At 35.5% G+C, this 14,342-nt stretch overlaps 1 protein-coding gene across 1 annotated transcript in view; it reads left to right on the top strand.

Moving 5' to 3' along the window:
- LOC149807218 (scavenger receptor cysteine-rich domain-containing protein DMBT1-like) overlaps nt 1–14,342 on the top strand; it is a 163,644-nt gene that overhangs the window by 110,115 nt on the left and 39,187 nt on the right. Inside the window, exons 9-11 of the mRNA XM_089963713.1 lie at nt 484–650; nt 12,194–12,350; nt 13,148–13,314. Coding sequence (XP_089819839.1) covers nt 484–650; nt 12,194–12,350; nt 13,148–13,314 — 491 coding nt within the window. The remainder of the gene's footprint in view (nt 1–483; nt 651–12,193; nt 12,351–13,147; nt 13,315–14,342) is intronic.

Genomic DNA, 14,342 nt, shown 5'->3' with positions numbered 1-14,342 from the left:
GTATGCACTAGTATAGAAATTTGCCTTGCAATTATTGCGTTTTTAATATAGTTTTATGCAGTAGAAAGGGAAATTGTCCACCAATGACCGAGTTAGGAAAGTGGCGCAGCAGAAAACAGGTTACATATGAGAGCTATGGCATATGAATTATTCAATCTAACATCTTTATTCTGTTCTTATCTATCTATCTCTTTATCTATCTATCTATCTCTCTGTCTGTCTATCTATCTATCTATATTATCTGTCTGTCTGTCTATCTATCTATCTATCTATCTATCTATATATATATATATATATATATATATATATATATATATATATATATATATATATATATATATATATATATATATATATATATATATATATATCCATCTATCTGTCTGTCTGTCTATATGTCTATCTATCTATCTATCTATCACCTACTTAAATGTCATCCAGTATATCACACCTTGTATTCTTGGGTGTTTCTATATTATCAAGGAATGCGGTAGCAAGGACTTTCACGCCTACGCTGAATATTTCAAGCCCCATCTGGCTTGACCAGGTTTCTTGCAGTGGAATGGAGACCAGCATTGCAGACTGTATGCATAATGTTTATGGACAAAATGACTGTGATCATCTGGAAGATGCTGCCGTCATCTGTATAGGTATATATGACTATTAATACGAACGAATGTGTGTAGTATATGGGACTACCCTGGGATCAGATGGGCTGGGTTTGGGTCAATGGATATTAACATTATGGTCGCCTTCTTGAAAGTATGGGAGTCTAGGGTTAATGGGAATTCAGTGTTATGATATCCATAGTTTTAACATGTGAGTGGAAGTCTTGGGTCAAGTGTAATTTAAATGTATGAAATAAACATGAAATTTCCATTGACGACATAGATTGTTTCTGGTTTAGATTTTAAATAAATGGTAATCTGTAATCAAGAGAAATCTGAAAAATGTCCATAGAATTAACATGTGAGTGGAGTCTGGGGAATGGATTTTTTTTCTTCATATAAACATTGGCCACAGCGGAAAAAGCTATTTAACTATCACCCACATCTACTAACCAATATGTTGTTTTCACTGACCAGCACCCAGATATCTGCTAAGCGACACACCGTTTTTACAAATCAATGCCTATACTTACTAACTAACGAAAAGAGTAGGAGTGCTTAGGCACTCTGCACATTCTAGCAAACTATCAACACGTGTAAAGAGAGAAAAGAGTAAGATTGCTTACATCACAAAAAAGACAGTAAAGTGGAGAGGGCTTAAAGGCTTATCTTTGAAAAATAAAGACATGCACACAGAAAAATATAGACACACACCAATCTTGTTTTACCAATGCATCGCTTATTTGGATTTAGCGCGGACGTGAAGTTAGAACGAAGACGTGAAAAAAGTCTCCAATGAAAAATTCGAAGGTCGACAGGTAGGGGTATGGAAGAAAACCAGAGAATGAAAAAACATGTCAAAGGTTTTTACGTATAAAGAATCAGCACAGTTTTCAACATCAACATTTTTATTAATAAGCTTCACTAACTCAATACAGTAAAGAATGAAACGGGAGGATTAGGTTCAGTTTATAAATACCACATATAAATGTTAAACGTTAATGTACTTACCAGGTTGAGAAAATCAAGAAGACTATACTTCCATAGACAATACGCTTTTGAGTTAAAGAAAACAGATATCAATAAAAACCGCATTTCTGTATTTACATAGCTTCTAGAGAAATTACTTTGCTTCAAGACATCTTTTAAAGCTATCACTGACCCTAAATTTGCTTCAGGAACTACCCATGACAGTTTTGAAAAACGCATCAATGACACAAAACAAATATTTATAACCTCGATCATACGCAGCTAAATTACAGACATTTGCCAACTCTGCGTGCTTTCGATAACCAATACCTGCTTATTTATATTTAGCTTGACTTCTTTGAAATATTTGTAGAATGATTTGTGTAACGTGTACTTCGATTGTTCTTGCAATCATAATCGTACATTTTCTACCCGTAGAGTTTTGAATTTGGTTTTCGTTGCAAAATACAATTTTATTTTTTTCCGTTATCAGCTGCATGAGCAAGATTGTAGTAAATGCTGGCCAAACGTGTATCCATTCTGTTGCTGCGCAATAAGTTAATCAACAGCCAATACTCTTTTCTTCGTGGTAGTTTAACTCCCAAAAACTCTTTACTTCATGTGTTTGATCTTTTTTATCGAAATTCCTAAATTCACTTCTTTCTTCTCTTCTGATGGTGAAGGTGTTGACATGTAACTTTTTGATCTAACTAATATTATCAGAATGGGCTGAGATTTTCTTCGTAGAATGAGCGTTTGTTTTCCTTTCTCGCCATCTGGAAAAGAATGTGACGATTGACTTAATAATCTTTGTTTCTTCTATTTTGGTCAAAACGGTTCGTTTCTTTAAAGACGGTCAGACAAAATTCACACACTGTATTGATTTCTTTTTTCGGCTCGATCTGAATGACAAGACATCCCAATGTCTAACTAAACGAGAAGGGATAGTTTGTTTTCCTTCTTTGAAGTAGTCTTTGGATTTTGAATCTAGTGTGAACTCTGAGAGGAGAACATCTTGTTCAGAGCAACGGAAATTAAACTAGTCCACCACATCTCCTTTAGTAATGGAATTCGTCTCTACTAATTGTCGGAACGATGTACTAACTTGATTTTAAATATCACTGGACGAGAACGTGTTGTCAACGGACTATACTGTGCCAGTTGTGGTTTCGACAAATCCAGTTAGCTTAGCAACTAGACTGTTCTGCCATTTCACTTTTTTCATAGGGGAAGCTGCTCTTTTGGCTTCAACAGAAGTAGCTAATGTAACAGAAGAAGACGCCGACGGAGAAGTAGAAGTCCTTTTAGAGATGGGTTTCCCTTTTTAATGATATGGAGAAATGAACGTTTTAAATCAGGTTTAGCAGGCGTCATCCATAACGGAGTGGGGGGGGGGGAGAAGAGGGAAAGAAAGCATCTTTATTTTCAGTAAGAGGTGGGGGGGTCTTCCTTTTTTGAGGGTGTCTTCATGAAAGATTATTTGGGGTGTGAATTCACTGCACATCTCTTCCTTTTGCCGGTCTTTTAGACTTTTTAATAGGTTTTGTTTTATAAACTATGGTATTAGGATTCTATCGTCAAAGCGAACTAATAATGACACCCAGAGATTCGTTTGAATTGTACTGTATGACTTTTAAAAAAGTGTTCTATTTTTGTTAAGAGAAAGTGAATAATTTCTTTAAATAATTAACGTGCTGTCAAAATAAACAATAAGCAAACACACTTGTGCATTTTTTCTTGACCGATGGCAAACTGTCTACAAATCAATTTGGCAGGAGGAGGAATAAAACGGACGTCATGTTGAATACTCTCGGAAAGGAAAAATGTAAATGCTGTTGGGAGGTTACAGTTTTTCGTAAGCAGATATAATTTTTCTGTCAAGTCTTTGCATGTACTGGTGAACAATTTGCCACAAAGAATCTTAGGTAAACGAAATCCAAGAAATTGAGTGAGACACACATACAGGACACGTCATTCTAAATTCAAAGAGTCATATGGTCCTGTGGAATCAGTTCGTTTAAAAGTACTCGGCAACCCAGAAAATCGTGAATGGTGTCAATAAGAACAAAAGGTCGTATCATGTGCTGACAACAATTCTCTCTCAGACTATGCTATAGCCTTCCCGAGTTTGCTTTTTGTAACACTCATATATCAGTGTTTATTCATGTCATGGTGTATTGAATGCAATCGTTATTTGCTTTTCACTTGAATCTGTCCAAAGTCTCAACTTCAGGTAAGTTCTGAATACAACGTGTTGATTTTCTTCGGGATTCAAAAAGAGGAAAATATAATTTAGTCATTTCCGTGAACATTTTAAGTATTCTACTTTAAGACATACCAATAACGTATGAAAGCATGAAATCATTAAATTGCACGTTTCCCGCTTTCACGTAATTGATTTTATCTTTATTCATGGCGACTTCTGGAAATCTTTGTTCTTAAAATGTTCAAAAGAAACTGTCCATAACTGTATCCCATTTATAGCGTTATACCTCCACGTATCGTCGGTGGTGTCTAAATTTCATTCAGCAAAATCAGAAAACGCATGAGAGCTACGAAATATCTTTTCACGTCCTTCTTCAATCTGACGGTGACGATATACAGGTTTCTGATGAGCAACACCAATGTTCACAATGTATATGCCTGTCTGTTGAGATCATTAAAGTTAAAAAAGATAAAATCATCATGATGATCTCATTTTTTTTTCTTTTCTTCTTTTGTTCTGTTCATTGAATAGTTCTTCGTCTTTGTTATCATATCGCTGAGTGTAACACTGATGACCCAACTTGGTCATAAATACGACATGGTTTCTTTCCTGAACAAATATCTCACTTTTTCTGATCAATATGAATATACTATCCACAGAGGGGACACGCTACAAATAGTTCTCAAACACTTGATTGTTGTTGGAATTGTTTCCTATGTGTCTCTGGTAACATGCTAGACTGACTTGCAAACGAACATTTGTTCGTTTGCAAGTAGGGCATTGAATCATTGTTTTGTCCTTTAGGAAAATTAGGTTTTGATACTAAACATCCACAACATCTCTCTCCAAATGTTGCTTCCGATTGTTAAATCCTTCATCACATTTGTCACAATACTAATTCTATATGAGAAATCCTTTGATATTGGTTACGGCATCACAATTATTTTGGTAACGAAAGACGTATACGTATTTTCCGTCTTTAAAACTCAATCCTCGAAAGAAAATATCTCCATTAATGACTTGAGGATACATTTTCAACATATCTTGAGAGGAGAGAACATCTTGAATTTTCTGCATATCAGGAACTACACAAACTGACTCTTTGGAAATTATTGTTAGTTCCAAAATGATTTCAGCTGCTCATATTTTGGTTGGCTCTCTTCGATTGTCTAATGCTTGTCCATCATCGTTTCCATTCCGGTGTATGTTTTCTCTGCACAAGCCTGACCCACCAATATAATGCGGGCTAAGCAAGAATATCGTCCTTAATCTGGACGATTGCTCGTAATGCCGGAATGGCCGCGAGAAGTGGAAAAATACCACCTGTTTTAACCATGTCCTTGATTGCGTTCGGAGAAAGATGAAATTGAACTCCGGTTTTTGTTTGGACCGCCACTAGAAATCTGATCTCGCTTTAGTGATATTTTTGTTCCACATTTGTTGGCGTTTTTTGATTGAGGTTTCTTCACCTGACCGGGAGTCAGAGTGACATTAACATGACTGTACGACATTTTATGATAAATATCTTTTTCTAAATAACACGATTAAAGATTTTCCACTGGTGCATCAATGACTCTCATTCGACCGCTACCACCTTCAAGTAACATGACTTTATCGCTGAGTATGACCGCGATTGCTCTATAATTAACACCACCTGTATTTAATGTTGCTTTAAGATGTATATCAACGACAGATTGTTTTGATAGATCAAGATGCTCCAGCGAAAAATAATAGATAGAATACAAAGTTCTGAAATCATGTTGTGATATTTGCAAACCGGTATCTACATTTTGATCACGTCCCATGAATGACATCAAACGATGATGTACACGTCCTATATGATTTTCTCCATAATTAAGTTGTATATTCTCTGTTGGTTCTTGTTGTCCATTTATCCGTAAAGAAATATCTGTGATACCTAGTTTGTCAAATATCATATGAGTATGTTCTTGATTATTTGAACGATCATAGTTCTGAAACGCAATAAAAATATGCCGCGGTGCAGAAACACCTTGTTGTGATGCTATATGCCATGTAAACTGACCGTTAACGTTAGTTTGTATACTATCTGTGCTTGTTGTTAACCATGACAACAGGGATTTACCACCTGTGTCCATGAAAGAAAGTATTTTTTGTTCTTCTGTGATCGTTGGAGTCATCACCGGCATCCACAAGGAAAATTTTGTTAATACTACTTTACCAGCATCACCAGCAGGTCTCCACATAGCATCGTTATCATTACCCTTTCTTACAAAAACAACTGTCTGTGTGTCTAGCTCCAAAGATAACTTTTCTAACATTTCTACAAAATCCAAAGATGTGTGATAGTGGAATTGTACATGAAAAATGTTTCTTGGTTCCTAGCAACATATTTTTACGCGTTGCAAATCCCAAGTTGAATTCTGGATTAGAACAATGAACTACTGGAGTCACATCAGCATCAGCGTTTCCGGCAAAATTTCTTGGTCGTCTTATATTATACGGACTATCATCGGGGTGATCAGCATTATCTTTTACAAACATTATCGTGGGACCTGCTGATCTTGTATAATCATCAGAATATCTTGCTAATCCTATTATTGTTGTAGCAACGTCGACATCTTTCTGAATCGATTTAATATATTTTACATCAATCATATAAGTGGCGCTATCAAACAGTGCCATAATACCATTGTTGACAAAACCAACTTTTACTACATCTTCGTAATCATTATCATTCGTTTTTACAATTGTATCTTCTACCTCAATAAAAGCCTCAGCGGGTAAAAAGTATCTACTTGTATCATGAACTTGTAGTTCAATTCTTCCACGTTGATCTGGTAATCGTGCGTTATAAGAATAAAACTGATAATCGCGTACAGAATCATCTTTAAAGACAGGTGCTTCCATGTCAAATGCTGTGTCGGACATGCGCTTGAACATTTTATTGTAATTATTTTTCGTCTAACACGTTGATTACCGCGTTCGGAAAATTCCACCTCGGGATGTTCCACTTCCTGATATTAAACTTGAAATATTATTTCCCGATTCACCGAGTCCTTCATCTGCTAGTTCTGCTAGTTTTTGATTTGCAGCTTGATTTATTATTTTACTGACATCTGCGGGCATCACTTCAGTACTTGGTAATTTTACTGGTTGTCGTTTTCGTCGTATTAATCGTGCTAGTCTATCTTTAATCGCCGAGAACGCCTTACCAGCAAAATTGATAATTGCACCAGGAGCTTTTTCACGAACAACATCGATAGCTTTCATCGATAATTGTTTTGCAATAGGTACTACTTTTGGGGCTATCCTTGTAAATAATCCCCGTACAACATCACCAAGTCCATCTCCGTAAATTGCTCCGTAGACTGGTAGTCGTGAGTTCACTACTCTGACCGGTACAGGTCTGCGATAATTATTGTGTATGATCATCTTATCTTATTTATCATTTATCTAATCGCGGTGACTTTAGTCATCAACGAGCTCATCAATAAGTTCCCGGTAAACGCCGATATCCATGATACCGCCGCGAAATAATCGTTCACAAATATCAGCTGCTTCATTAATTATTTCTGGTGAATTATTTCCGGCAAGTTTTTCCTCCTATGAGAACTTCTAAACGTGACACGTCATTGAGGATATTGTCAGGACAAATAATATTACCTCCGAAACCACTACCAGTAGCACTAGGTGCATCGTGAAATTCTTCTTCTGGAGATTTTGATGAAAAAAGAGAACTAAGAATATCCGTTTGTTGCAGAGGCGGAGGAAGTTGATAAGAAGAATCTTGCTTTTTTTGTTTCTGTTCTTTTCGCTGTTCTCGTTTTTTGTTTCTGTTCTTTTTGATGTTCTCGTTTTTTGTTTCTGTTCTTTTTGTTCCCATAATAAGTTATCGTGTAATGCTACACCCTCTAAAAAAAAGTATTATAAATATTATCCTCTTGTTTGAATATCCGAGTGGTACCCTGGTTTATTTTATACACCCAATCAACCCATGTATCACGACTAATACCTTTACCATATTCGGGTTTTAAAAATTTGTGTCGTGATGGATAACTTGAAGCAGCAAACGTACCAAATTCTATTATACCTTTTTTTTATCTTTTAATGCAAATCCCTTTATTGTCATTGTACCACCATCGGTAAATTTTTCCGTAAAGGAAATTGCCCCTTTAGGTTCTTCTTTATCAACATCTTTTGTGACAGGGTCAACCACAACATCCTCATCCGCAACAGGGTCAAGAACAATATGTTATGTTTGGGGTTGAGCCGCAGCTATATCAGTTGGAAGATCTTGTAAAATCTTCTGTGTCTGTTTAGTTCTTCTTGATATTTTTTCAGTTTGTTCTGCGGATTGTTTTAATACTGGAAAAATACCCTTTTTCCTCTCCTCCTCGTCCTCCTTAATATCTCCCCATATAGTTTTTTCTGCAGCCGCTGCAGCTTTTTCAGTAGCTGTAGTGACGTGTTTAAATAACTTTTTAGTGTCTTCCTCGTACTCAACTTGTGATTGTTGCTGAGCTCGTAAGTTTTCTCTAAATGAGTCTCTAACAGGAAGAAATTTCCTAATTGCTTCTAATCGTTCTCGTGCTAATCTAGCTGTGTGAGATTCAGAGTGAACCATTATTTTGATATAACAATTTTTTATTTAATAGTAGCAGAGAGGGCGCGACCTCGCGTTGACGTAATTACGTAAAGCGCGTGCATAATAAACTAGAATAAACACCAACGACAGTTAGAAAAATTCCATAGAGAGTCTCTCAGTAAAGTTTCGACGCTTTTTTAATTTTGTCGACGCTTTTCTTTTTTTGATCATTTGTAGGAAGGCTTATTTTCGACATTTGGACGTTTTTCGACCATTGGTCTGTTTGCCCTCTCGGCTGCTTCTCTAATAAATTCAAATTCTAACAAAAGAAATGGACCTGTTTTCAAGTTTCGTCGGCCTACATTTCAGTTGACTGGAAAGCGATGAAAGCCGGGTTAAGTGGAAATATTATTCTTTAACGAAACGAATAAAAATATAATATGCCTATCGGAACTGTACAGCAACGTTTTGTTTCGTTCAAGAAACATATCCGCCACATGAACCTACTTAAACATACTTCGGCATACCTCGACTACCGTCGCATTGCATCTAATTCAAATGTATGTCAACGGAACATGAAAAGGCGTCCATTTGCTAGTGTCATATTTTCATTCAGCCAGGATAAAGACAGCACAGTAAGTATATTAATTACACATAAATTAGTGGAAAAGTGTCGATATATGCTGCCAGATGTGTGAGATATTCCTGAAACTGACTTCTCATTCCGATGTCAATGACATCGGAACACACTATGCAAGGCCGTCATTTGGATAGTAAGACATAGCACCGAAACAAAATCAACATGTGCTATGTCTTACATGTAGGACTATTCTGAAAGCGTGACAGGTATAGAGTGAAGTTGTGTGCATTTAAACACACTGGAGAGAATGCCGGCATGACTCTATCACACTTTCACGTACTATGTATGTAATTTATTTAAAATGATGTCGGGCATTTCCGTGCACCTAAGGTTTCCGTCTATAATATTGAAGCAAAAGGTTTACCGAATTTGACAGATTGACGAAAATAAAATACTGCAATGCTTACCATTTGAAAAGAGGCAAATGTCACCAGAATATTCTGTTCAAAATAATATTAATTTTGGACACACGGGATACCACCCCCGTGTTTTCACGACTCGCGATATATTGGCCTATTCTGCGCACAGCTTTGAAAATATATATCCATCGGGCTATATAAATGAGATACTTTCGACTGCTTCTATCAGCACTTCAGTCGAGTAATTAGGTCAGCATTGAAAAGATGTAATGTTTATCCATCGAGCTAAAGAAATGAAATACATTACTTTCGACTGTTTCTGCCAGCATGTTATTCGAGTAATTATGTCAGGTTTATAGCTAGTTTTACAAAATTCAACGTAACAATGCTAATAAATGGCAAGAGCTATTAAGCAAACTAAACCGATCTTGTAAAAAAATTAGTGAAGTTCAACATTTTATAACAAATAAGCTAGTATGTGGAAGATAAACAACAATGAATAGGATGTAATGTGTTTATAACGTCTTTTTTATCTGGAAGAATTACTAAAGAATTTAGAAATAGACTATATGCCAAGGAATTTCTTGCGAATGCAGTTTTAGCGGCAAGTTGACACGTTAGGTAGCAGACGATATTGTACGGTAGGGACAACTTCTTGCAAAATTGGAAACTTGGATTAAGATGCAGAATTTTTTAAGGTATACATTTCCATCTTTTATATAATGTATTTATTTGTATGATTCTAAATGATACATAGTAAATAGAATTTTCTGGGTTACAGATTTAAGAAGGTCATGGAGTGGGTCTTCATGTTGACGTTTAGAAATAATATTTTCATATGCCTTTCGAGTCAAAATGTGGGATATTTTGGAACACTTTATGAATATCACGTTTCTTAATTAAAGTACGATCGTTCTTTCTTGATATAAAATGGATTTTTTTTAAAACCCAAAATAGCACGTTATCCATTGTTTACAGAAATGACTTATCGTTGCGCAGAATTGGCCGACATGGATATATATGTGGTATCAGGGAAACACTGTACTGCCTAAAGCAGACAGCTGATCGAAATGGTTGCCGCAGTGTGCTAGAGAATTGAAATTGAACTCATCCAAAGTAGTAGTCCGACAAACCAGAAACCAGTAGCGTATTAACGGGGGGGGGGGGGGGCAACGGGGCGCCAGAGGTCATGGGGCGTCAAAACTGCAGGCGCCAGAGGTCATGGGGTACCAAAACCTCTTTGGACCTTTATCATCACAACGTCATTTACCCTTAGAACGCCGCTGCCAGCACCCCAAACCTGTATTGACACTGATAGACAATGTGAGGATCTGGTGTCACCTATTTATAAAATCGTCTGCAACACATCGGAGTACATTTTAGACAGTTGCCGGTATTTCTCGCATATCTAGAGCTACCGTCGGTTGAAAGGTCCTTTTGGCGATATGTACAGAATATTTCCGGATCAGAATTCCATGTTTGACGACTTATAAATCCAAGTGGAATAACACAATCCTATCTCATGTGACCATTTTGAATTTCGTGGCTAAATAAGCTGTTACCAATTACTGGTAAGTGCCAAAACTGTATGCTGGTATGTTCCAGGCATACGTGTATGCAGAGAAATTGCAATTGTATATTAATAGTTGACAGCAGGTCCTTAAATTGTCAATCAGTATTAACACAGGTTAGGTAGTCGATTTATCGGACTATCACTTTAGCAGTTATTAAAATAGTCAGCATGAATTTTTCCAGAGAAGACAATACTCATTTCTGAAAGTACAATAAATGAATTATAACATAGCAAAAGACGAAAATGTTATCGGCTAGTTATTTCTGGGGCTCTTCTTATTAGTTTACTTCTGAAGTCCAGGAAGGTGAAAATGACCATGCGGAACTAGTAGTCTTATGAGAGATGCACATTTGAGGTTTAAATAACCAGGATAACCAGTGAGGAAAGCCTTTGCAAATATTTTTCTTCAAAATTTAACCAGTGCAAAATACGAAACTGTTAGATTCAGTTTGTTTTTTAGACTTCCTCCAACAAATTTAAACGGCAGTGAGAAATCAGACAAGTGTTGTAGTTATCCGCTCCTACTGCAGAGACCTCTCAAGATCGACAAATGTGCACTTAGTAACGAATGTTTTGCAAGATTTTACCCCCCAAAAAACAAGTGTCCATTTATTTAATTATGTGAAGAGATTATGTCGATTATGGCATATAAGATGGAAAATACCTTTATGCCACATTAAGGATGAATAAATAAATGTTTCTGTTTGTATTTGAATTGTTTTGCATTTATGTATATGTCACACGCTCTGCAGCAATAGTGCGATATTACTACATCTTTTCTTTCCAAATATGCAGAGGTTTGAAAGTGGCCATTATGTATTGTAAGAAGCGAGAAGAATACCATCTCCAATTTGCACATGAAATTGGAAATATTTATTTCAAAAAGTAAAAATTACACACAGTTCTGCTATGTCGCATATATTATTTGTTAAGAAAGATCATGAATAGGACAGTAGGACAGAGGGAGAGAAGACTAATGTATGCAGTCCTCTTATTTCTGATGGTAGGATAAAGGCTGGACACATCTTGCAGATAGTCTCAAAGAACGTGTTTCATGTAATCAATAGATAGCTATAACATGTGGTATATCCAATCCTTATACTATATATAAAATCCAATACTGAATGGTGTTCACTTTGTATGCCAGGCATGTGATTGCATATAGCATGTTACCAGTCTACGTAGGTTTTGTGCCAACAATATTAATCCATTGGTGTTATGGATTTGTCATTTTTAGATTATCTTTGCTTCCATCATTCTCCTTTTTACAGATAGTGTTCAGTCAGTCAGTATTAGACTGGTGGATGGTCCAGATGCAGTGAGTGGAAGAGTTGAAGTCAATATGAATGGAGTTTGGGGCACAGTTTGCGATGACTTTTTCACAGACGCTGCTGCCAGCGTTGTCTGTGGACAACTTGGGTTACCAACGTAAGTAATCATACTGGCATAATAGTTACTAATTTGTTTTGAACATAAGTTTGATTGGTGAATGAAAGTACCTATCTTTCTGCGGAAGTAATTTGGTAAAATTTGAATTATATATTAATGGTAATTTTGATTAAAAAATTAAAATACTGATAGATATGCTAATAAAACAACATACTTTATTAAAGAGCTGTCATACAAGAAATATCAATTTAGTAACAAAAGGAGTTTTCTTTTGGTGGAGGGTTGATTGCAATCATAAGTTTTGGTAAATTTGTTTATAAACATTGTTTGCTTGATAGACTTAAATTTGTTTCCAAATAGTGTTTATTTTATTGATTGGACAAAAAACATGGATCTCTTAAATATACAGTTGTTGCATATTTCAGACAAAATTACATACATTTAATGAAAGCAGTTTATGTTTTATTGAATCTTAGCACAAACTCAAGCTAGACTCTAAATCACAAGATAGTGTGGAATACTTACTTGGAACATAACATAATGTAAATCTGGGAAAGAAACTTGACTTGCCGCCCAACAAGCATGAATAAAATCATTATAACCCATTAGCTCTATAGCTCCCATGTCAAATGTAATAAAATGTAAAACTTTTGGACCTGAACCCTTAGCTTGAGTTTCTTGCTTGCTATTTTTGTTTTGTTTTGTTTGTCTTTTTGTGGATTTTCATTTGTTTTGGTTGTTTTCATTTTAAAAAAGGAGGAGGATATTAACTTCAATCTTGCAGATAATAATGATGGTAAGGCTCACTTCTGTATAAGATTTTGCTTGAATTGCAGTGATGGAGCAACTGCCGTTGGAATGGGTTACTTTGGCACAGGAAGTGGTCCTATATTACTAGATGATGTTAATTGCCTAGGAACAGAATCCACCATAACAAAATGTCTTTACACAACAACTCACAATTGCCATCATTTCGAGGATGCTGGAGTCGTATGTAAATCTGGTAAAGTAAGATGAATGACATTAATGTTTACCAATAATAATAATAATATTATTATTTTTATTTTTATTATTATTATTATTATTATTATTTCACATTTTTTAATTTGTACACAGCACACACATATTTTGGACATACTCTTTTACATGCATTATGTATTACAACTACAAATATTATTTATCTTCAAATAAATTCTCCGCTTCCAGAACACTAGAAATAAACAGCGGCTTATATTAATAATCAGGGCACACACACACACACACACACACACACACAGATATATATATATATATATATATATATATATATATATATATATATATATATATATATATATATATATATATATATATATATATATATATATATATATATATATATATATATATGTGTGTGTGTGTGTGTGTGTGTGTGTGTGCACACACACGTGTTGTCAATGTATTTTACTTAGCTGGCATGCATTCTAATGCTCTTCCTTTCTGCTAAATTAATGACTGCAGCCATAGCTATAGTTGACACGTGCTTGAACAACGATAAACCTGATGAAGTACATAAAGTTTCATTGAAAGGAGACTTTATAAACAAAATCAACGTTTTTGTTAATGTACTAAACTGTACAGTCAGTGGCTTTCTGACATATATCTTGTCTGATTCATGCTTAGACATTTAATTAAATAGGAGGAAACTTTATGAAAATAGTTTTGCTTCATTCGTCTGCAAAAAACATCATACCTCCATTTAAGTTTTAAATATTTACCCTTGCTTTGAATGCTAAGCCCTATGATTGATGAACTATTACCAAACCCCCTTTAAATTTTTTCCAAGTAAATGTTCACCTAACATAAACTGATATAGAGAAGGTTTTCCTTCACTGAGGGTCACAGCTCAAGAGAGGAATTTCATTCCCACTCCAACCCCTTTTAAGTAATTTTCCCCACTGTAAGTCCATCAAAGAGCGTACAACTCCTTTGGCACCATTCTTTCACAAGAAAATGATTTGCCTCGGTAGCATAATCTGCTAATTTAAACTG

The sequence above is a fragment of the Sinohyriopsis cumingii genome, chromosome 1 (assembly GCF_028554795.1).
Source record: "Sinohyriopsis cumingii isolate HCF-2022 chromosome 1, ASM2855479v2, whole genome shotgun sequence".
NCBI lineage: Eukaryota > Metazoa > Mollusca > Bivalvia > Unionida > Unionidae > Sinohyriopsis > Sinohyriopsis cumingii.
This window is presented reverse-complemented; position numbering and strand designations above follow the sequence as displayed.